The sequence below is a fragment of the Wolffia australiana genome, chromosome 2 (genome assembly GCF_029677425.1).
Source record: "Wolffia australiana isolate 7733 chromosome 2, ASM2967742v1".
In the NCBI taxonomy this organism is placed as follows: domain Eukaryota; kingdom Viridiplantae; phylum Streptophyta; class Magnoliopsida; order Alismatales; family Araceae; genus Wolffia; species Wolffia australiana.
In genome coordinates, this window is record NC_135836.1 from 20,796,753 (window position 1) to 20,820,965 (window position 24,213).

The 24,213-nt window shown below is 41.6% G+C and overlaps 1 protein-coding gene across 2 annotated transcripts in view; it reads right to left on the reverse strand.

Moving 5' to 3' along the window:
• Nucleotides 1-3,156: 3,156 nt before the first annotated feature.
• LOC144700041 (coiled-coil protein) overlaps nucleotides 3,157-24,213 on the reverse strand; it is an 83,872-nt gene continuing 62,815 nt past the window's right edge. For both annotated transcript variants that reach the window (XM_078571418.1, XM_078571419.1), the window contains 15 exons: nucleotides 18,048-18,076; nucleotides 11,018-11,150; nucleotides 9,958-10,497; nucleotides 9,072-9,601; nucleotides 8,940-9,003; nucleotides 8,734-8,830; nucleotides 8,469-8,641; nucleotides 5,519-5,644; nucleotides 5,305-5,375; nucleotides 4,501-4,563; nucleotides 4,339-4,411; nucleotides 3,896-4,015; nucleotides 3,719-3,796; nucleotides 3,528-3,578; nucleotides 3,157-3,435 (listed from right to left, as the gene is read on the reverse strand). In XM_078571418.1, the coding sequence (XP_078427544.1) occupies nucleotides 3,325-3,435; nucleotides 3,528-3,578; nucleotides 3,719-3,796; nucleotides 3,896-4,015; nucleotides 4,339-4,411; nucleotides 4,501-4,563; nucleotides 5,305-5,375; nucleotides 5,519-5,644; nucleotides 8,469-8,641; nucleotides 8,734-8,830; nucleotides 8,940-9,003; nucleotides 9,072-9,601; nucleotides 9,958-10,497; nucleotides 11,018-11,150; nucleotides 18,048-18,076 (2,259 nt within the window). In that variant the 3' untranslated portion in view covers nucleotides 3,157-3,324. The remainder of the gene's footprint in view (nucleotides 3,436-3,527; nucleotides 3,579-3,718; nucleotides 3,797-3,895; nucleotides 4,016-4,338; nucleotides 4,412-4,500; nucleotides 4,564-5,304; nucleotides 5,376-5,518; nucleotides 5,645-8,468; nucleotides 8,642-8,733; nucleotides 8,831-8,939; nucleotides 9,004-9,071; nucleotides 9,602-9,957; nucleotides 10,498-11,017; nucleotides 11,151-18,047; nucleotides 18,077-24,213) is intronic.

The window sequence follows — 24,213 nt, forward strand, 5'->3', positions numbered from 1 at the left end:
GGGCGCAGGAGCACCCCTACCAAGGCGCGCCCCGTCTCATCTCGTTACTTCGGTATCAACCCTGGTCTTCTCCCATCTAACACTTGGGACGACTATGTAACTCTTTTATGATATTAATACAATGACCTTATTCCTCAACGGGGTTGCATCCCCACCTGCTCCTCTAACCCCTTCTATGTTATCTTAAGCTATTGCGAAAGGCTTCCGTGGCAAGAGATCAAGGCTGCTTAGTGTTCTGCTCCAAACACTAAGGCCAACACACGCCAGATTCGAGCAATTGTCCTAACTCGGAATTTGACCGCGTGGCACTTGGGGACACATCTTCCAAAGAAAGCTGTATTTCTTGGAGAGAAGGCATCTACATACACCTGGCACTCTATGCTTGGACATCCACAATTTTGAGTCTTAAACTCAATCATCAAAAAAGTTTGGACTTCCAGTTCTCATTCAAATATCCATTTTATATGTGAATCATGCAACATCTTTCAAAATCTCCTAAACTATCTTTTACTTAAATTAATCATGTTGCTAACAAATTTTTGGAAATTATCCATTCAAATCTCTGGGATCCTTATCCTGTTGTCTCTCGTTCTGGTTGTTCATACTATGTTATATTTATTGATGACTTGAGTAAATACACATGGCTTTATCCATTGAAGAAGCAAAGCGATGTACTGCACATGTTTATAGGATTTCAAGATTTTATAGAAAAATAAATTGGTTCTAAAATTAAATATTTTTAGTCAGACTGGGGTGGAGAGTATCAATCTCTCCACTCACAGCTTTAGACTCAAAGAATTCTTCATAGGGTATCATGTCCTCATACCCCAGAAAAAAGTTGAATCTCAGAGAGAAAACATCGACATATAATAGAAACTTTTCTTGCATTTTTAAACCAATCTTGTATGCCTATAATGTTTTGGGATGAAGTTGTTGCCACAGCTACATTTCTAATAAATCATTTGTTTACTTATGTTATTAACCGTAAGTCAACATATGAATTGTTATTTAAAATTCAGCCAAATTACTCTTTACTCAGAACATTTGGTTGCTTATTCTATCCTTAATTCAGACCAAAAACTTGTAATAAACTTGAAGCGAGATCAGAAAGAGGCATTTTTTTGGGCTGTAGTTCAATGCATATCTGTTACATATGCCTTTATTTACTAACAGGTAAAATTTTTATTTCTCAACATGTTGTCTTTTACGAGGATTATTTTTCTTTTTCATCCAACATAGAAAATCAAGGAACTTCTTCATCATTATCAGTTCCTGAAACATCCCCACAATCAAAATATGCCTTTCAGTCACCCAACCATTCATCTCTTCCTTCTCCTATGCCAGAAACTCATAAGTCAACATCTGTAGATAAAACCTTGAAAAAATCCTCATACCCTGTTTGCAAAATATAAAGATATCATTCCTACTCTAGATCATACTCCTGAACCTGATGTTATCTTGAAAATTAAACATCTTCAATATATCTACCGACTAGAAGGTGTAGAATACTTAGAACCCCATCCAAAACAATTATTTATTTGCTCAACTAGACATCCCATTCCACAGTGTCTGATCACAACCTGAGACGAATTTGTAGAACCCTCTTCTAACACTGCTGCATCTAAAAATCAAAACTGGATGCAGGCCCCATAAGGCACTAATGCATAACAACACGTGGAAGTTATTTCATATGACTCCTAACTTTCATGTTATTGAAGTATAACCACACTCATGAAATAGAAAAAGGATATAATCAACAAGAAGGATTTGATTTGAGTGAAACCTTTAACCCCTTCATCAGACACACTACTATTCACCTGCTGCTGTCATTAGCTGTTAGTAATCGCTGGAAGATTCATCAATTTGATGTATCTAATGATTTCCTTCTTGCTGACTTACATGAAATCATCTTTATAGTATAACTGTCAGGTTTTAAAGACAAAACATTCCCCACTCATTTATGCCATCTTAGTAAATCTCTTTATGGAATTAAACAATCTTCACAAGCCTGGTTCATAAAATTAACTTCCTCTCTTCATAACATCAGATTTGATGGGTCAAAAACAGGCACATTTTTATATTTTAAACTTCAGCATGATCCCATTTTCATTTTGATTTACATGAAATACATCTTAGTTATAAGTCCAGACAATTCAGCTATTGCAAGCCTTATGCAAATAGATGAAACAATAGGACTTCTAATAAAGAGTAGCTTGTACAAATGAAACACATACCCCATTTACTCGTTAAGAGAATAGCGGTTAGGCTTCAATTCAGGTGTAAACATAGTAAGGACTAAACATAGTTTTGATTAAACATAGCATTATGCTATTTTTCTCTCTCACCTCTCTCTTGCTCACTCTTATGGTATTTCTCTCTTGCTCGTGCTCTCTCCCCTCTCTCTTGCTCGCTGTTATGGTCTTTTTCTCTGTCTCTCTCTCTCTATCATGATCTCTCTCTTGCTATCTTTATCTCCCCCATGATCTCTCTCATGCTCTTTTTATCTCTCGCTCATGCTATCTCTCTGTCATGCTCTTTTTCTCTTTCTCAATCAGGCTTACTTTCTCTCTCTCACTCATGCACTCTCTCTTGCTCTCTTTCTCTCACTCATACTCTCTCTCTTGCTCTCTTTATCTCTCTCAATCATGCTCTCTGTCATGCTCTCTGTCTCTCTGTGCTGCTTTTTTTGCAGACCCTTATATCTCCTTTTTTGCCTATGTTTATCAATCTATCAAACTCTCTCTCAGCATATGTCTATCCCTTCATCGATTAATTTAGCACACCTATCTATTTCTCTCCCTGCAAGCATATCATATATAATACCTCATCTATGATAGACTATAATGAGCTCAATTTTAACCACAATATTTATATATCAGAGAATAAAATACAATTGGACTAGATCATTGAATTCATTAACATTCCCATCTAATGTGCACGAGTATGTATGCGCTACTGAATGCATGGCTAGGTTAAGAAACTATATATATATCTTCATTATGTATACAAAGTTTCATATATTATGAGGTATGTATGGGTTTTAGTTGGGTTTGGCATTTTGGACCAGGGACCAGTCAGACTAGACCTTCCGCTAGACTCTGAGGGACATGTGGCAGAGGAAAACAAGTATTAAAGAGGGCACCACGATGCTGCCACTGCTGCAAGGGCTTTCCTTGACCTCGTAACTTTGTATATTACTGATGTCATATGTGCTGATGATGCTTATTCAGTCAGTATTATAAGATGATGAAGAGGGAGGGTAAATGTACAATGATACAGGGATAAAAATAAATAATAAGGAAAGGATGGCAAAAGAAAAATAGTTTAAGAGCTGGCTTCAATCCTCTCTAAAACCTCTAACCTGGTCTTTCTCTTCCAGTTTTTAACTGATGAGACAAGGTTTACCAAACCAACGATCTGGCTCTTGCTGTACTCCTGCAGTCAATGGTGCAATAGAAAATTTAAAACCTGGAGATAGCTTTTAAGCAAGATAAATAATTGAAATTACGAATGATTTAGATTCTCACGGGATGAGATCGTGCCCAGTATACATATTCTGTCTCAGGAAGATAGTAGGCCTGCTCATGAGAAGTGCCAGATTTCATTCATCATTCAGAAGGAAAACTTGGAAATATAATAGTTATAGTAAAATACATTTAGACAGATTTCATTGGACATTCAGAACAATGACTTGGAAATAGAATTAAGAAATAGATACCTTTATAAAGGTCTCTACAATTTGGAATTTTTGCCGCACATTAGCATGGGTGAAATGCTGCAAGCCATTGATCAGGACCTGTGGTGAGAAGAAGAGGAGAATTTTTTATTTTTTTAATTTAAAGGGAGAATGGAAATTTTATTCATTAATAATGGAATTTGTATTTTCTTGACTGACTTGGAGGTCCAATGACATGAGAGCTCGTCCCTCATCAGTGCATCTCTTCACACGTGAGAGACCTTCGACGAGAACTTCAGCGACGTTTTCTAAGCCATGTTCTAGAAGCCGGTCTTGAGCCTATGATACAAAAAAATCCAGTTGAATTTATCCCACATGAAATAAATTGGAGTTTAATATCTCCTGAAACTCATTTGCAGATTTTTGATCCAAAAGTAGCCACAGTTTATGTAAATATCCTATACTAATATGAAATTATACAACATCTCCCCCGTGGTAACTAAGTTACATAGGTTACACATGGAAGGGGTACACAAAGGTTGTAAAAGAAAGAAAGGACGTCAATGAGAGATTATGAAAATCAATAAATCAACTAGAACGTGTGAAAGAACTTCTCCCAGTTGATTATTAAAGCATTCTGAAGTTTCTACTGAATGCTATACCTCCCTTTTTATGTTTCCATGCTCCAGACGTGTCTTAAAATGCTTAAATTCTCCAAGAAGTAAGTCGACATACCTGCCACATCAAGATACTAAGTCTAATTCACTTATTTTCAAGAGAATAACTTTATTGTTTAAGTCTAATTCTTAAGTCCATTCAGATACCCATTGTGATCTATTCCAAGATCTTTTACATCCCATTTCGTGTTAGCGATCCTGTCAGGATACCTGAAAAGATGTTACAGAAATCTGTGAATAATACCGTGTAGCGCTATCAATCATTGCAAATATTTGTCAGAAAAGCCATGTTAAGAAAATAACATGTTGGCGCAGGATACATCACCAAAGGGAATCAAACAAGGCCAAGTGTGTTCCTGAATGCAAATTCTGACCATCAAAACAAAAGACTAATTTTCAATTTACATCTCTGTTATTTAACAAATTAGTCCCTAGAATCCCTAAGGTAAGATGTTACTTTTTCTTCTTCTCTCTCTCCTTTCTCTTATCCTTTTTGTGATGGCTCCTCCAGCATTATATTTCCCCAGAATCTAATCTTCTCGCATCTTCTTGTTAGTATTAAATCATTCCTCATCGTCTCGCAGTTTTTCTGCCTCTCGGCCTCCTAATCTTCTAGCTCTCATCATAAAGTTATGGCCACATAAGAAGTTCACTTTCCTTTCTTCTCTTTCTCCTATCCCCACCCTCAGAGCTCCTCCTGCATTACATAATCTGACACTTCAGTGAATCTAACAAGACCAATCAGAGCCATCCACGTGCTGAATCTAATTTTAAATATACTCTACACTTATGCAAATGATTACCTACTTTAATCCCCCAAATTAATAACATGCATATTTGAAACACACATTAAACAATGGAAATGGAAGTCCAACATTGAAGAAACTCTGTAGATATAGAAAGTAATCATGGATAGTAATTGGGGAAAGAGATGTTCGGCAAAATACAAACCCGTTGATATGAAGAAATAGCCTAGTTGTAGTCTTGTGAACATGATCTGTAAGATCTGAAACAGAGCCCACCTGAAAGGAGAAACTGCATAAATGCACTATAGTTTGTTTAAAGAAAGAGGAAAGGTGAAATCTGTGTAGCAATAGTGATCATCTGATTTGAAGAAGACGCTTTCGAATTTCTTATGGACAGATATAAACATCACGGAACATACCAAATTATCAAAGAAGTCTTCGATCCCAGCAGTCTTCTTCTGAAGAAGCAGTGACTGGAGATGAGGTTTTGATCTTCCCAGAACTCCAGCAACAAGAGCTATGGACTCCACTGCTGCACATCTTTCCTGTAACACCAGAAATACAGTTTTAATGCTAACTACCCGATGGAGGGACCAAAATTAATTGGATATGTTCAAGAGGATGAGAAGGTAACTCAAAATGGAGAACATGGAAAACCCCTTTCATAAGAAAATGGAGCAGAGATGACCTGTTCCTGAAGTAGGATGCGTGTCAGAAATGCATGGCATGGCCTTTTTACATCTTAACTCCATCAGACTGTTTTCAACTTTGATGGCGTGAGAGAGAGAAGAGAGCACAAAGGGAGAAGCCCCCCATGCCGAGGGCAAGGGAATAAACCCAAGAAAATCAGTAGAAATAGCTCACTTTTATTCGTGTTCTATCTGCTTTACGTAGTCAGATAAACTGAAAGATTTTCTAAATGTTACTCACTATTAGAGCAAGGAGTGACATTTTAACCCTGCAGTCTAACAATTGCATTTTGTAATCATGACTTGTAGAACCCTACAAAAGGGCATTTGACCCCCATACATAGTGAAGTTTCATGTTTAACCCAAAGATTTGATGATGTTACCCATACATCTACAAATGCAGTATTTTTTTAAAAAATATATCTACAAATGAGTAGGCAATATTATGCTGGGAGTGGGAGTGTCTGCAACCAGAAAAGGGAGGATCACGAAGTTCTTCTCTCATCTGTTCTCTTTCTATCTTCTTCTCATCTCTCACAGATTTCTCCATAACTGAGGTTGGCTCAGCACCGATTTATCATTTTTTGGGAAGTACCGGGCTATTGAAAGATTATCTTCTTGAATTTGGTTGAATCATCGAGTTACGATATCACATCGTATCAGGCGCAGCCAAGAAGAATGAAGTTAGATTCCCCTGTCTCTCCTCATGATGTCTACATCCCCTCTTCCCCTCTGCAATCCCCATCCCTCAGGATCGACTCTGCCTCACCACATCTTCAGGATTGTCTCAGAATCGACCCAGGGCTGATGGATCAGGTACAACCAGACTATGATTGGTGCTTACAAAGGCAAGTTCAGCTCAGTACAGGATCATCACAGATTCAGACAATGTTTGGCGCGTGTTAAACGACGGTCAACCAGTGGGTACTGTTCTTTCTTTGCAAGAAATCGAATCACACAGATAAGAAACAAGCAGTAAATTGTCTTCAGGTCAAATCAGAGGGCAGGATTCAGAACGATGACACAGGGGATTTGCAAAGCCTTGTGTGAAAGTAGTACCCCAAGGTTTGAAGATTCCTTTTGTGAAGCTTATCAATGGTGCATGCCATTGTCTTTTTTATAGCGTTATTCCATGAGATTTTAATGTCATGATCTCTGTAACACAACAGAGGTGCATCTTAACTCTAAAACATAATGAAGTTCTAATTTCTCATGTGTTACATGCGGAAGCCCCATCTAATTTTTTTCTCTATCACCTCTGGCCTGCCACCAGATTCTAAGAAGTAAGTTACTTCATACGAGGCATTCAAGAAATCAGTTACTTTACAGTGTCCATCTACTAGAGCAAGGATTGGGTCAATCAGAGGACTTCAGCTTGGCAATAAAAATCATCTGTAATTTTGTTGTGAGATAATAGAGCTAAGCTATTGGAAAGGGGCTCAGATGAAATGATATACAATATGTGGTACAAGAGAGTTCCGAGAGTACATTCGGTAATTGAGATGAGGGTCAGTAGGGAGGGATATTTAAGTAATGGAGTGACTCTGTGGAATCATGGCACAAGTCTTGGGCATTGAACCATAAGGTCTGTCTCAATGCACCCTTGGTTTTACATAAATTCATGCAAATAAAAACTTGAGGTAAATAGTTCAGACGAGGATAGTGGTGCAATAATTCCAACAATATCAAGAAAGGCATCTCATAATTCCAATGTTCTACAAAACACTTCAGATGATGAAACCTGACAGAAATGATGAACTGGAAGATAGAGGAATAGAAAAGGGATATAGAATATATAGATGGAGAAGGTGGATAACTCCTCCCCCTCTGGCTGCAGGTGCCTCCCACACCCCAGTCTCAGCAATAGCTGCCTAAAAAGTAACTGCATGCTTGAATGACGCCTTCTCTGTCTTCAGTCCCTTTATTTATAGTCAATGCCATACTTGCGACCAACTTACTGAGGCCTGTAAGTGGCATGTTGTGATACAATCCCAGCTGGGGATTGTATCCGGAAGGAAGGAGGGAGCCGGCCCTGGCAGAATATATAACGCCGAGGGACGAGGGTGGTGGAGGTGCGGCGGAGTGGGTGTCACTGGAGGGAATGAACACCGACAGAGTGGACGTCAGGGGGGGAAGATAATAGATACCAAAGGGGAAACTCTACTTTTCATTCAAAATCTTGCCCTCCAACGAGGAGGGCTACATATTTAAAGGAAAAAGCGAGATGGAATTGGAAAAACAATAATGCCTCTAGTGGATTTACTAGAGGGAGTAGATCATAACACGTTTGGTACATTCTGAAAAGAAAATATCAGAAATCAAGCTGCAAGCCTTAGGCATTGAGCTAGAAGGTCTGTATCAAGACGCACTAGGATTTACATAGAGCTGGGCAGATAATATTTGAGGTAAATTAGCATAACTTCTGTTGCATTCCTCTCAGAACAGTCACTTCTGAATGCCAGCACCACTACTGAATGAAAATGTAGGCCACGACTCTCATCTCCATAGCTAGGCCAGTTTTTTTGGTGACCTATCACTTGACTGGAGCCAGAAAAGCTTACACTTGTTAACTTCTCCAAGTCTAAGTAGCATCATGCGCAATTACGATAATTTTCAATCAAAGAAACACATGGGATGATGGTAAGCCCGAAAAGAATAAAACCTCTCATGCATATTTTACCTTCAATGATAATGACGTATTTGGACGATGCCCGAATATTGTGCTTGCTGGAACTGTAGGAGCAACATCCATTTGAACATATGAAGCCTTTGATGGAGAACTAACCATGGACAGTTGTTTTATCCACATATCATAATCTTGACTTATTTTAGACAAAGAAAGCTTAAGTCGATCTGAAAAAGAGAAAAAGTAAGCCGTATAAAAGTAGTAATGAGGAAAAATCATATAGTAATCATAGAGCCTAGAATTTACACAGAATCCTTACAGGAATCCGTTATGGCTTTCCCAGAAGAAGATGTATCAAGCTGTCCAAAAGTTTCAAATATGAAATAAAAAAAGACACCAAAGAGTTGACAAATCCCCTGAAAAAAATCATGAGAAGATAAAACATGAGGTTGGGGAAAAAAATAACTACGAAATGACATTTCACAGGAAAGGTTGAAGATTCAAAACTTAAATGGTGGAGCAGACCTTGAACAATTCAAAATTGACTAGTTCTAGCTTCTGCATGAGTCTCGCATACTTATCCATCAACCTGAAGCACAAGACCAAAGTTGGTTGTAGAGAAATGAATAAGAGACAGTCTGCATTGTACTCTCTCACCTGAGGAGGCATATGGAGGATCCCGTCTGTGCACTTATCTCCTCATCTTTCCAGCCTGCAGATCTGTCCCTCATAGGAATGGGTTTGGATATTCGGCTCGGCAACTGACTATCCTCGTCGATAAAGTCAGCAAATAAATCTTCATTTTCTTCATCCATAATGACACTTCTGACATTGAGTTGAGTCAGCCTTGAGTTAACCCCAGTTTCTTTCCCATTGAAATGATCATCACCATCATGGAAATGAGCCATTGTCTTATTTAATGAAGTAGGGTCATGTGAGTGTTCCCTTGTGTTCTGTGTTATTTTTGTCTCAAAAGGGTTGGGGATTTCAACCCAATGGGTAAATCCTTTTTTTCGGTAGCCGCTGGCCTTCTGATCAGTGTTGTTCCTGGAATGAGTAGTGTCTGAGTCTGGTTTAGGCAAAATTATAGGTGCGCCATCACCTACAAGGCCAGCTAAGCTAATAGTTTGCAGAGACTCAGATGGTATTTTTGCCCATGTCTCCCTCTCTAAAACCATACGAAGAGCCTGAAAAATAAATTGAATAATAATGGATTCCTTCACGTATTCTTCTAATAAGTATCATTGAAACGAAAAACTGCAAGCCCTAAGATTGGAAGAATTAGGAATTATTATGCACCGGAGGGCACAACGTCAAGAAATTGACCAAAGAACTGTAAAGAAAGAGATGAGAAATTTATAATCAACAGACAAGAAAGGAATATCACACTAAAGGAAGTAATGAACAAGACAAGGTTACGCAGCATCAGAAAATATCCAATTTTAATAGATGTAGCAATAGAAATAAGATATTCTACTGGGTCCTGACTATATGGAACTTTAAAGCACAAAATAAGAATTTTTTTAGGACATTTGGCCCTTACTGAGATATTTTGTCGGTGAAAAGAAGCCAGATAGCTTTCACAAATGGTCTTTAGCTTCTGTCTGAATTCAACAGCTTCAGCAGCACAAAAGGCTTCTCCAGCCAATATGAAAACCTTTAAATCTTCATAGTTTCTGAGAAAGTTATGTATGCTGGTAGAGCAAACTGCTGGGCATGAAAGCAAAACTGACAGCCGACTTGTACTAAGCTGCCAAAGATTCTTCCTCCCTCTTTCTAAAACTTGAGAGACAAAAACTGCAGAATCCTTTCTTAGGCAGTAAAAGGGGTAGCTATGACTTGACGGAATGCCCGAATTACATTCTCCATCAACAGATTTGTGAGTATCAGAGCCAGAGGAAGAGCTAGTCACAATGCAGTCAGGCGACCTAAGTGATTGCATTTGAGACTCGGTGGAAGAGAGAGAATCACACTCTTCGTGTGGTACAACCGAGTTGCTTGCTGTCAAATTTGAAGCCAAATGTGGATTTTCCGAAGTATAATTCCTTTCCATCTCGATTCTTTTGGGCGACGCATCTGAACTCTGTTAAAAACATCCATAGAACAGGAAGTGTAGGCTTGTAAGTTATTTATGGAGAAAAGACCAAAGTATCACAAAAATGACAGTAGGAAACCGAAAGCATGAAAAGAGATAGGTATCCTTCTATCCTTCTTCAATTGTTCCAAGATGCAAGAAACACACAAGACAAGTCATTCTTTCAAAAACAAAAACAAAACACAGGACAAGTCATTCAATGACGATGATTACATTTAATATCTGAATGCATTGCTCTATTCCCCACTTACAAGAAATATCAGCATTCATTGAAAAGCAGGTTTTCAAAATGATAAAATTATAGAATGAACTAAAAATATAAAAAAAATGATTTCCTTGAAGAGTGTAAAACAGATATACCAATATAATATTTAACTCTGAGAACTTGTTACTTGGAATTTTAAAAGATATATTTGTTATTGGAAAATAGAAATACCGCCACAAGATTCTAAACAGAAACTTAATGAAAGACTCAGATGACACTAGGATGTTTTAAGGTTAGACTTACATTTATTTCAGGGAAAAAACTCATGATTCTGAAATACGAACACATCAACTGAAACAAGGTATCCAAGGTGCTTAACAAACACTCATAGAACTTTGATTGAGGAATCCTCATGCATATGTCACTGTAGGTAAGTCTGTAAAATTCAAAAACAAAATGATCATGAAAAATCAATTGAAACATACTAAAATGAATTTTATTCATGAATAGGGCGTCATAGGGAGCACAAAGACGCTAGAGGCACCCATCAAGACTAAGTTGGTTTTGGTGAAGGTAAATACAATTGGATTTACATGGCAGGTGATTTATTTTATGACACGACATAACAAACAGTTATCACATATCACTCAGATGATACACTTAGGAACCTAAAACTATCCATTCTAATACAATCATGCAATCTAGATGAAACTGAAATTCTCGCATGGTATCAGAGCAGTAAGAATCTCTGACCAGGTATTCTCATCAGCAACCGAAGTGGTTTCTCTCATCAACAGCAGCGGAATCACTTTTTCTCATCAATGGCAACTTTGACGCTCGACTGAAAACAACAGTGGAAGCACCTTTGGAAAGTTCTCTGTCTCATCTATCAACTAACTGATAGACTGACGGAAATACCATGACATCCCCTACTGCATCTATCAACTAACAGATAGACTGATGGAAATACCATGACATCCCCTACTGCATCTATCAACTTACCAATAGTTCAACAGAGATACCACGACTGAGAACTGCATTAAACTCTAGATAACCAGGATTTTTTTGTCACAGCAGAATCCGTACTCTTCAGCGGGAACAGCATCTACCGACCAGCTGGTAGATCAACATCTGACAAGGAGCATTGGTGACTACAGTAGTTCTCTCATATTTTCGACGTCGACAGTCCTCTATTCGGTATGAACTACATCACTGACTAACTGGTAAATCAACATCTAAGGTGGGGCATTGGCATCGACATCAGAACGAGCGTTATTGAGGTCAAAATTAAGAGATTCAACACTGATAATTGATGTGAATTTTTAAGTTCTGACGTGGAAATTCTCTTCACTGGTGAAAGAATCCTCCATGAACCTTAATGTCCTTACACCTCTCATAAAACAGTGTGCAAAAAATGGGACACATTCTGGAAAAGACAAGATCCCTCAGTATTCAGAGTTCTGTCCCTGAAACTTTTTGAGGAGAAACTGCCACGCCCTTTGTCCACTTGACCAACTGCCGAGCCACTCGTACCCTCCAAGGTAAAACATCTTTAGAGATAGTTACTAACTATTACCCTAACACAACATTAGAATCCAAACTGGAGCTTTGCCTCTTTGGATGTGAGTGTTACATTAATCTACACCCATCCCAGACCAACAAGTTAGCCCCACAGGCCATCACTTGTGTGTTTGTTGGATACTCAAGTACTCAAAAAGGACATAAGCGCTACCACTCCTGTACAAGACACACATCTATATCTAAAGGTGTTACATTTAATGAACATAAATGGTATTATTCCCAACAAGCTCGGCCTGACGACAACAGCACCTATCCAAGCCATTGTCGCTCGTACCTACTTATTTATCCCCCTTACACCAACTGAATGACAAACAGAAGAATTCTGTTCCAAAGATGACTTCCGGACTACCACACAAGGATGTTGGTCCTGTGACTGGAAACCTTGGAGATCCTATATGAGTGGATCATACGCCACAACTCTAAGCTGTGTGTATTCCCAACTTACGCGGGGAACACCATCCAGATGATTAAATGCACTTCCATGGATCCCTGCAGAGTTTCGAAGACCCTGCCTCTTCATCAAACGGACCAGCCGCTGCCTCAACACAATTATGCCAATTCAGGATAGTACCCAGCTCTGTCATCACTCCTTTTCCTTTGAGTTATATTCTCACTTACCAGAACAAGTGTCATCAGCTCTGCCATCAGCTCATAAAGCATTTCCTTTGGATCTACAACAAGTGATTATTCTCTCAATGGCAAACTGCTATGGACTCTGAAATGGAGGCTCTACTTTCAAATCAAACTTGGGAACTCACTCCTTACAAGCAGGAGAACATGCTTTAAGCTGTAGATGAGTCGACACTGAGAAATACAGAGCAGATGGTCAACTAGAATGGAAGTAAGCACGCCTCTTTGCCCAGAGATACACTCAACAATATGGTATCAACTACAAAGAAACCTTTGCCCATGTGGCTAAAATGAATACTACCTGTATATTTATCTCCTTAGCCGCCTGGCACCATTGGGAACTGACCCAATATGCTGTAAAAAATGCATTTCTACATGGTGAACTTCACAAAGAACTCTATATGAAACTGCCTCCAGGTATGACCAATCGTTTGTACAAATCTGTTGCCTACACAAGCCACTTTATGAATTGAAACAATCTCCAGATCCCTGGTTTGCAAAATTCACTAAGTCCATGATAGACCTTAACTATGCGCAGTGTGATTGTGATTGTGATTTCCCCCATCTTTCTTCAAAATAAAGATAGAAGTGACGGTGATCATATACTACATAAATATTTGGGCAAGATTATTCTTCTAATTGTCTACGTAGATCCTATACGTGGGCCTATACTCCTCACTGCATCACTCTATCCCAACAAAAGTACATTTATGATCTTATGAATGAAACTGGTCATCTTCAATGTTGATCTGTGTCGACCCTTATGGAGGTCAATCTAAAACTCACTCAAGTTGCTGACGAACCTGGTGCTGACATTCTTGCTTATCAGTGACTTGTGGAGAAAACTAATAAATTTAACTCACACTAGGCCAGATATTTCTTATACAGTTAATGTTCTTGGTCAATTATGGAAAGTGTTATCTGATCTAGTGGGCACATTGGAAGGGTGATTGATACTGATAGGAGGTGACTTTAATGTGATATTAGAAGCAAGGGTCTGACAGAATGATGTTGGAGGACGAGATGCCGACTTGAGAGATTTTTGGGCTTTCATTTCGGAGTCATCACTGCATGAAATGGGGCCCACTAACTGCATTTAAAGTGGTAAAGCACAATTGGCCACAACAAAATGTCGAGATTAGACCGATTTCTGTGTTCAGTAGAGCAGGCATAGTGGTTCCCTTTAGCGAAAGTGAGATCACTCCCACACCCACTATAAGACCATACCTGAATTTTACGGGCTGGAAACGAGTAGGTCAGAAGGCCACCTATTTCAAGCTAGACAGGTTGTAGCTATAGGAGGCTGGCTTCAAGGACGAGGTACAGAGTAAGTGGACAGCACAAGCCGGATTTAGATCTAAGAGAGAAACACTAGCCTCCAGAATTTACAGGCTATTACCCCATGGAGGTCTGCAAGCACATACGTGAGAACAGAAAGCAGACCAAAAGAGAGGCCTTGAACAGAATCAAAGAACTAGATGACCTGGAGGATACTTGGGACTTAAAAGAAGAGGAAGCAAAGGAATGACGGAAGTGGAGGAGTGTGATCACACAGGAAGACGAGAAGTTCAAGATGGACGCAAGACAAAGGTCCAAAGAGCTATGGCAACAATCAAAGGATGCAAACACGAGATTCTTCCATCTAGTAGCAAACCGGAGGCGACGGATCAACAACATTCAGAAACTGAAGGTGCAAGGCCAGGAACACTCTGTGGGTCATGATGTTGCAGAACACTTCCACTCCTTTTACAAGAAGTTACAACGTGACAGCTGGATGTCGTGTTGTATGGATGCATGAACATTGGATCCAGTTCACAAAGCAGAGTTGACACATCCTTTTTCAGAGGAAGAGGTCAAGGAGGCAACTTAAGGACTCAACAGTGAAGGGATGCCTGGCCCGGATCGTCTGCCGGTGGTCCTCTACAAAGAGTTTTGGAAATTGGTGAGGCCAAACGTGATGACCATGCCTGAAGAATTTTGCCAAGGTACCGGCAGTATGAAGAGAACTAACATGGCATACCTGTTTCTCCTACGGAAGCCACAAGTTGCTGAAAGAATCTAAGATTCCAGACTGATTTCGCTATCCAACTCCATTTACCTAATTACTGCTAAGGTCTTGGTGAACATGTTGAGAGAGGCGCTCCAGGAGCTCGTTTGACTCTCTCAATCAGCATTTATACCAGGTCGTGTATTGGTCAATAACGCAATTGCGGTGGGTGAGATCTTAGCTTCACGGAAAAGGCACGGTACAAGGGATTTCACGTGGAAGGTCGACTTTGCCAAGGCATACGACTCACTAGACTGGGGCTTCCCGCATGCATCAGTGAAGAGGAGGGGTTTCCCGAGGAAATGGATCACCATGTGAAGAGATACATTACAACTGCAAAAGGGGGTGAGACAATGATGCACGCTCGTCCCTCTACTATTTGTCCCAGAGGTAGATGTAGTCGCTAGATGCACCAATCTAGCATGTTCCCACCGTCTCTCCAAGGAATACCATACAACAAGCTATCTCAAGGGTGTTTTGCTACTACAGTACGTGAACGACCCCATCATTTTAACGAAGGGGCTCTATGGAGGAGGCCAAAAACTTGTCCACCTTACTCAACTTATTTGCAGACTTCTCTAGCTTACAGATCAATCAGGCTAAGTCAACATTTGTAAATATCGGCCTTTCACAAGAGGAGGAAATGCAATGTGTAGAGGCGGGGACCAACCAAGCACACTGGCAGTGAATTCAACATCAAAGGAGGTCTTCTCGGAGTTTATAGGAAGAGGCGTCCCTAGGAAGAGGGAAGAGGGGGGCCGAGCAATGACAGTGCTCTGAGCAATATGGCTACACTGTAATGAGGTGGTATTTAGGGGGCGCAAGGTTTCCACAGACGCGCTCGCCCATAAGGTCTTGGGCTGACCTTCCAAAGAGGTAAGCCTCACCTTCTTGAAGTCTATACTGACACTAACTTTACTTGTTCACAGGTCAGAAATATATTACTAGGTATTGCTCTTTCGTGTGCGGAAATTTAGTCACTTGATGCAGCAAGAAGCAAAAAGCCATATCACTCTTGATCACTGAAGCAGTATTTTGTGCCTTAGTCAAAGGCATCTGTGAGATACTTTGGGTTCAGAATCTTCTCCACAAATGGAAGCTACATCTGTAACAATAAGTCCGTTATTAGCCTTGCACATGATCCTGTTCAACATGAACGGACAAAGCAAATGGGTATCCGCATCAGTTCACCAAGCAACATGTGGAGCAGCAGTCTCTTCAAATTCAATTTGTTTCTACCAAGCATCAACTAGAGGATTTTCTGACGAAGGGCTTAACCAAACTCCAACATGATTATCTTCGCTCCAAGCTGGGAAAGGATAATATCCACTCCCTAGCTTGCAGGGCATTCTAGTCATGTGATATGCTTAGTAACCTAAAACTAGCCATTGTAATTCCATCTCTGTACATATACATCACTCGAATGGAATAGAAAATGATTATTCTCTTTGTACTTGTTGATTCCCTTAAAAGACTTTTTCTTTCTCATTGTCACTCTGCAACTAGCCGATGCTGAGATTCTAGCGAAAACAACAATAGAGTTCACCAATGGCCAACAAATTAAATCACCAGGATCATATTTAAATAAAACCATAAGGGGTTTTGGGGCATCCAACACAAAACAAAATTCAAACATTGAAAAATCCAAGAATTTGTGGTTTATGCATAAAGTGGATTAAATTATCAAAATAATTTCTTTGACTGACATGACATTGGTCCAGATTTAATTAAATTTTATCTGTTACATCGGGTTCCTAACACAAGATAATTGTAGTTCAGGGTTGCAAATTTGGGAACATTTTTGGCTTGATCTTTAAAGGTAAGCGTTGAAATACAACATCCTGCTCAAAGATGAAAAGTAGCGCCCTAGCTATTAGCTATAGCCTTTAGCACAATTGGTAAGCTCTTAAATCTAACATGGTATCAGACCCAGGTGGCAGGTTCAAATCCCATAAGAAACACTCTGCATGCTAGGACCAAAAACAGGCCTGACAGGATTCTTTTGGCATCTCCACGAGGTGTCTCCACATTGAAATCTCATATTCACTGGGTTACTGGTACACTTGATGTTGACTTGAATTGTGCATCTTTTGTACATGAACAGGGACAATTCAGTCTGAAAGTACCATTAGTGAATCAATTTTCGTTCATAGTCAGCTGAGGCAAAATGCTTTTAGTAATAATTAAGGGACGATCTTGCAACAAAATTACCCAGCAAGAGATTTGCATACATAAATCACAACCACGTAGGTTCAGTGCTATAATAGGGAGGGTGTATAGAACACGACGAGGAAGTTTTCGGGCGGAAGCCCATCTTCCCTGGAAAGAAATTCATGCGCTTTTTTTTCCTTGTTTCTAAACGAAATAAGTGTACCTTATATAAAGGGGGAATTCCTGATAAGGTTTGGATAGAAATAAAAAGAATATATGTCTGACAGGCTTTAAGTTCATAGCTCATACTTCAGAGTACATGGCATAAGGATCACCAGGACTTTGGGTAGAGACATGAGAGAGAACTTACGCATTTGTACATAAATCAAGGGAATCGGCTTCCAAGGGGAGAACATGGATGCAAAACTTGTTACTTTATCAAGGTTAACAAGGTTTAGCTGATCCTGTAATAATAAGGTGCATCTGCAGTAGTTGACTGGTATCATTACAAATAAACTTGAGATTAACTTTAAGCCCTGAATAAATCCATGGTCTAGAAGAGTATTATGTTATTATATCTCTCCGTTGTAGAAAATAAATCTTACAAGGCTGCACTCTCATTTGCACTCTTCAGTACCCTTTCTAAATAAAAAAGAGATTTACTCAACAGGTCCAATGCAATCTTTCGGGATTTCTCCGTGAGATTTTTCTTCATTGTCCTTTCAGCTGTTGACAAAGTTTTCTAGAATTCAATAGAGTATCTCCATAACCATAGCAGAAAAAAATAGACTCCAACCACAGCAAGTTCCTCTTCTCGCAGTTTTATCTTTATCTGATATCACACCCTTACAAAAAGTCCTAATCCACTGGTGACATTGGAAGATGAGATCAAACACATAAAGATTGCATTTAAATTTGTGGTACCTGTTTGTGTTCGTACCGGACCCTAATTCCTGCAAAAAAGAAATTGCATCCAAGCTTAATTCTAGAATCTTGCAAACTTTTCTGTGAGAAACAGTATTCAACCAGTAATGCGCTTCTCTTTTAATATTTCAAAGAAACTAGTATAATACAAAAGAGAAAAAGTAGTAGACAACATCCGGTGCAAGTAATGTTTTTGACAGCACATAAAGATTGTGCCTGGCTGAACAAGATTATAGTGTTTATGATAAGTATTTTAGCAAAGCATACCAGAGGAAGCGGTTCAGAAAGGCGGGAATGGTTACACTCGACAAAAGCTGAAGCATCAGACAGCGACGTTAAATAACGAGCAAGGGGGAAACGAGGGGGACACCAAAGTCATCTCTAGACCCTGAGCGGACGAGGAGCTGGAGCAGTCGGAAGGGCGTTCCCGACGGCCAGTGGTGGGAGAACTCCCTGGAGTCTCTCTTAGATCTATCTTCCCTTTTTTTTCCCCTTCTAGCCATCGCAACAGACATTGTGTCTTCCTCTATTTTTCTTCTAAATCGAAGTGACGTTTCTTCTGTGGGTGATTCGATATACAAGGAAGCGAGGGCCTCCTTACCAGTATATCAACTGTTATCAGAGCTCGCAGACGATCAACGCTATGGAGGAACGTCGGATGGAAGCCGACGGAAAGCCAGTAGAGCCAGACCAAGTGGCGAGTGCACTGTCACAGATATTAGAGCAACTGTCACTGATGCACTTCTAAATCGAGAGGAGTACAGCGTCTTCGTCTACGGCAACTCCAGCAGTCACAGCGGGAGCCATGCGGTATGGCCGCGTCCCGATCGCTCGCGAAAATCCGGCGGAAGTCAAGACGCCATTCCGCAAGGGGGATCTACCAACATTTTCAGGAGAACAAGCGCAGGGTTGGCTCAACTGTGTTGAGAGATTCTTCTTCGTTCATACACTGACAGATCTGGAGAAGCTCAACCTCATTTCCCTACACTTAGAAGGATCTGCCCAAGCCTGGGTTTGAAAACTGGTCGATTTCAAATGGCAATTTGAACGCCGATATGGTTTTTCGTCCAAGACTCTTCGACAAAAGCTATTCAACCTGCAACAACTCGGCAATGTATCAGATTATAGAGCAGAGTTTGAATTGCTAGTGGCTTATCTTCCGCCGTTAGATCAAGATGTCCTGGAAACAGCATACATGAATGGGTTGAAGCCAGAAATTCGTGCAGAAATTCCAAAATATCGACCTATGGGTATTCAGCAAGTGATGGATGTCTCGATCGAAGCTGAAACAAATTTGGCCGTAATGTGGCAAACTTGGCCAACCGTGCAGCATGATCCTAACACGAACAATCAAAAGGAGGTTCGTCCAAGACAGCCCCAGGGGAATTCCGGATCGTTGTCATATTCCAACTATCGAGCTCGCACGCAATCAGCAGGTTTAATTGATAGACCTCCTTCTGATCCGTTGGACCTCTTCCGACGATCAACGCTATGGAGGAACGTCGGATGGAAGCCGACGGAAAGCCAGTAGAGCCAGACCAAGTGGCGAGTGCACTGTCACAGATATTAGAGCAACTGTCACTGATGCACTTCTAAATCGAGAGGAGTACAGCGTCTTCGTCTACGGCAACTCCAGCAGTCACAGCGGGAGCCATGCGGTATGGCCGCGTCCCGATCGCTCGCGAAAATCCGCGGAAGTCAAGACGCCATTCCGCAAGGGGATCTACCAACATTTTCAGGAGAACAAGCGCAGGGTTGGCTCAACTGTGTTGAGAGATTCTTCTTCGTTCATACACTGACAGATCTGGAGAAGCTCAACCTCATTTCCCTACACTTAGAAGGATCTGCCCAAGCCTGGGTTTGAAAACTGGTCGATTTCAAATGGCAATTTGAACGCCGATATGGTTTTTCGTCCAAGACTCTTCGACAAAAGCTATTCAACCTGCAACAACTCGGCAATGTATCAGATTATAGAGCAGAGTTTGAATTGCTAGTGGCTTATCTTCCGCCGTTAGATCAAGATGTCCTGGAAACAGCATACATGAATGGGTTGAAGCCAGAAATTCGTGCAGAAATTCCAAAATATCGACCTATGGGTATTCAGCAAGTGATGGATGTCTCGATCGAAGCTGAAACAAATTTGGCGTAATGTGGCAAACTTGGCCAACCGTGCAGCATGATCCTAACACGAACAATCAAAAGGAGGTTCGTCCAAGACAGCCCCAGAATTCGGATCGTTGTCATATTCCAACTATCGAGCTCGCACGCAATCAGCAGGTTTAATTGATAGACCTCCTTCTGATCCGTTGGACCTCTTCCGGCGATCAACGCTATGGAGGAACGTCGGATGGAAGCCGACGGAAAGCCAGTAGAGCCAGACCAAGTGGCGAGTGCACTGTCACAGATATTAGAGCAACTGTCACTGATGCACTTCTAAATCGAGAGGAGTACAGCGTCTTCGTCTACGGCAACTCCAGCAGTCACAGCGGGAGCCATGCGGTATGGCGCGTCCGATCGCTTCGCGAAAATCCGGCGGAAGTCAAGACGCCATTCCGCAAGGGGGATCTACCAACATTTTCAGGAGAACAAGCGCAGGGTTGGCTCAACTGTGTTGAGAGATTCTTCTTCGTTCATACACTGACAGATCTGGAGAAGCTCAACCTCATTTCCCTACACTTAGAAGGATCTGCCCAAGCCTGGGTTTGAAAACTGGTCGATTTCAAATGGCAATTTGAACGCCGATATGGTTTTTCGTCCAAGACTCTTCGACAAAAGCTATTCAACCTGCAACAACTCGGCAATGTATCAGATTATAGAGCAGAGTTTGAATTGCTAGTGGCTTATCTTCCGCCGTTAGATCAAGATGTCCTGGAAACAGCATACATGAATGGGTTGAAGCCAGAAATTCGTGCAGAAATTCCAAAATATCGACCTATGGGTATTCAGCAAGTGATGGATGTCTCGATCGAAGCTGAAACAAATTTGGCGTAATGTGGCAAACTTGGCCAACCGTGCAGCATGATCCTAACACGAACAATCAAAAGGAGGTTCGTCCAAGACAGCCCCAGGAATTCCGGATCGTTGTCATATTCCAACTATCGAGCTCGCACGCAATCAGCAGGTTTAATTGATAGACCTCCTTCTGATCCGTTGGACCTCTTCCGACGATCAACGCTATGGAGGAACGTCGGATGGAAGCCGACGGAAAGCCAGTAGAGCCAGACCAAGTGGCGAGTGCACTGTCACAGATATTAGAGCAACTGTCACTGATGCACTTCTAAATCGAGAGAGTACAGCGTCTTCGTCTACGGCAACTCCAGCAGTCACAGCGGGAGCCATGCGGTATGGCCGCGTCCCGATCGCTCGCGAAAATCCGGCGGAAGTCAAGACGCCATTCCGCAAGGGGGATCTACCAACATTTTCAGGAGAACAAGCGCAGGTTGGCTCCCCTGTTTTGAGAGATTCTTCTTAGTTCATACACTGACAGATCTGGAGAAGCTAAACCTACTTTCCCTACAATTCGAAGGATCTGCCCAAGCCTGGGTTTGAAAACTGGTCGATTTCAAATGGCAATTTGAACGCCGATATGGTTTTTCCAAGACTCTTCGACAAAAGCTATTCAACCTGCAACAACTCGGCAATGTATCAGATTATAGAGCAGAGTTTGAATTGCTAGTGGCTTATCTTCCGCCGTTAGATCAAGATGTCCTGGAAACAGCATACATGAATGGGTTGAAGCCAGAAATTCGTGCAGAAATTCCAAAATATCGACCTATGGGTATTCAGCAAGTGATGGATGTCTCGATCGAAGCTGAAACAAATTTGGCGTAATGTGGCAAACTTGGCCAACCGTGCAGCATGATCCTAACACGAACAATCAAAAGGAGGTTCGTCCAAGACAGCCCAGGGGAATTCGGATCGTTGTCATATTCCAACTATCGAGCTCGCACGCAATCAGCAGGTTTAATTGATAGACCTCCTTCTGATCCGTTGGACCTCTTCCGACGATCAACGCTATGGAGGAACGTCGGATGGAAGCCGACGGAAAGCCAGTAGAGCCAGACCAAGTGGCGAGTGCACTGTCACAGATATTAGAGCAACTGTCACTGATGCACTTCTAAATCGAGAGGAGTACAGCGTCTTCGTCTACGGCAACTCCAGCAGTCACAGCGGGAGCCATGCGGTATGGCGGCGTCCCGATCGCTCGCGAAAATCCGGCGGAAGTCAAGACGCCATTCCGCAAGGGGGATCTACCAACATTTTCAGGAGAACAAGCGCAGGGTTGGCTCAACTGTGTTGAGAGATTCTTCTTCGTTCATACACTGACAGATCTGGAGAAGCTCAACCTCATTTCCCTACACTTAGAAGGATCTGCCCAAGCCTGGGTTTGAAAACTGGTCGATTTCAAATGGCAATTTGAACGCCGATATGGTTTTTCGTCCAAGACTCTTCGACAAAGCTATTCAACCTGCAACAACTCGGCAATGTATCAGATTATAGAGCAGAGTTTGAATTGCTAGTGGCTTATCTTCCGCCGTTAGATCAAGATGTCCTGGAAACAGCATACATGAATGGGTTGAAGCCAGAAATTGTGCAGAAATTCCAAAATATCGACCTATGGGTATTCAGCAAGTGATGGATGTCTCGATCAAGCTGAAACAAATTTGGCCGTAATGTGGCAAACTTGGCCAACCGTGCAGCATGATCCTAACACGAACAATCAAAAGGAGGTTCGCCCAAGACAGCCCCAGGGAATTCGGATCGTTGTCATATTCCAACTATCGAGCTCGCACGCAATCAGCAGGTTTAATTGATAGACCTCCTTCTGATCCGTTGGACCTCTTCCGACGATCAACGCTATGGAGGAACGCGTCGGATGGAAGCCGACGGAAAGCCAGTAGAGCCAGACCAAGTGGCGAGTGCACTGTCACAGATATTAGAGCAACTGTCACTGATGCACTTCTAAATCGAGAGGAGTACAGCGTCTTCGTCTACGGCAACTCCAGCAGTCACAGCGGGAGCCATGCGGTATGGCCGCGTCCCGATCGCTCGCGAAAATCCGGCGGAAGTCAAGACGCCATTCCGCAAGGGGGATCTACCAACATTTTCAGGAGAACAAGCGCAGGGTTGGCTCAACTGTGTTGAGAGATTCTTCTTCGTTCATACACTGACAGATCTGGAGAAGCTCAACCTCATTTCCTACACTTAGAAGGATCTGCCCAAGCCTGGGTTTGAAAACTGGTCGATTTCAAATGGCAATTTGAACGCCGATATGGTTTTTCGTCCAAGACTCTTCGACAAAAGCTATTCAACCTGCAACAACTCGGCAATGTATCAGATTATAGAGCAGAGTTTGAATTGCTAGTGGCTTATCTTCCGCCGTTAGATCAAGATGTCCTGGAAACAGCATACATGAATGGGTTGAAGCCAGAAATTCGTGCAGAAATTCCAAAATATCGACCTATGGGTATTCAGCAAGTGATGGATGTCTCGATCGAAGCTGAAACAAATTTGGCCGTAATGTGGCAAACTTGGCCAACCGTGCAGCATGATCCTAACACGAACAATCAAAAGGAGGTTCGTCCAAGACAGCCCCAGGGGAATTCCGGATCGTTGTCATATTCCAACTATCGAGCTCGCACGCAATCAGCAGGTTTAATTGATAGACCTCCTTCTGATCCGTTGGACCTCTTCCGACGATCAACGCTATGGAGGAACGTCGGATGGAAGCCGACGGAAAGCCAGTAGAGCCAGACCAAGTGGCGAGTGCACTGTCACAGATATTAGAGCAACTGTCACTGATGCACTTCTAAATCGAGAGGAGTACAGCGTCTTCGTCTACGGCAACTCCAGCAGTCACAGCGGGAGCCATGCGGTATGGCCGCGTCCCGATCGCTCGCGAAAATCCGGCGGAAGTCAAGACGCCATTCCGCAAGGGGGATCTACCAACATTTTCAGGAGAACAAGCGCAGGGTTGGCTCAACTGTGTTGAGAGATTCTTCTTCGTTCATACACTGACAGATCTGGAGAAGCTCAACCTCATTTCCCTACACTTAGAAGGATCTGCCCAAGCCTGGGTTTGAAAACTGGTCGATTTCAAATGGCAATTTGAACGCCGATATGGTTTTTCGTCCAAGACTCTTCGACAAAAGCTATTCAACCTGCA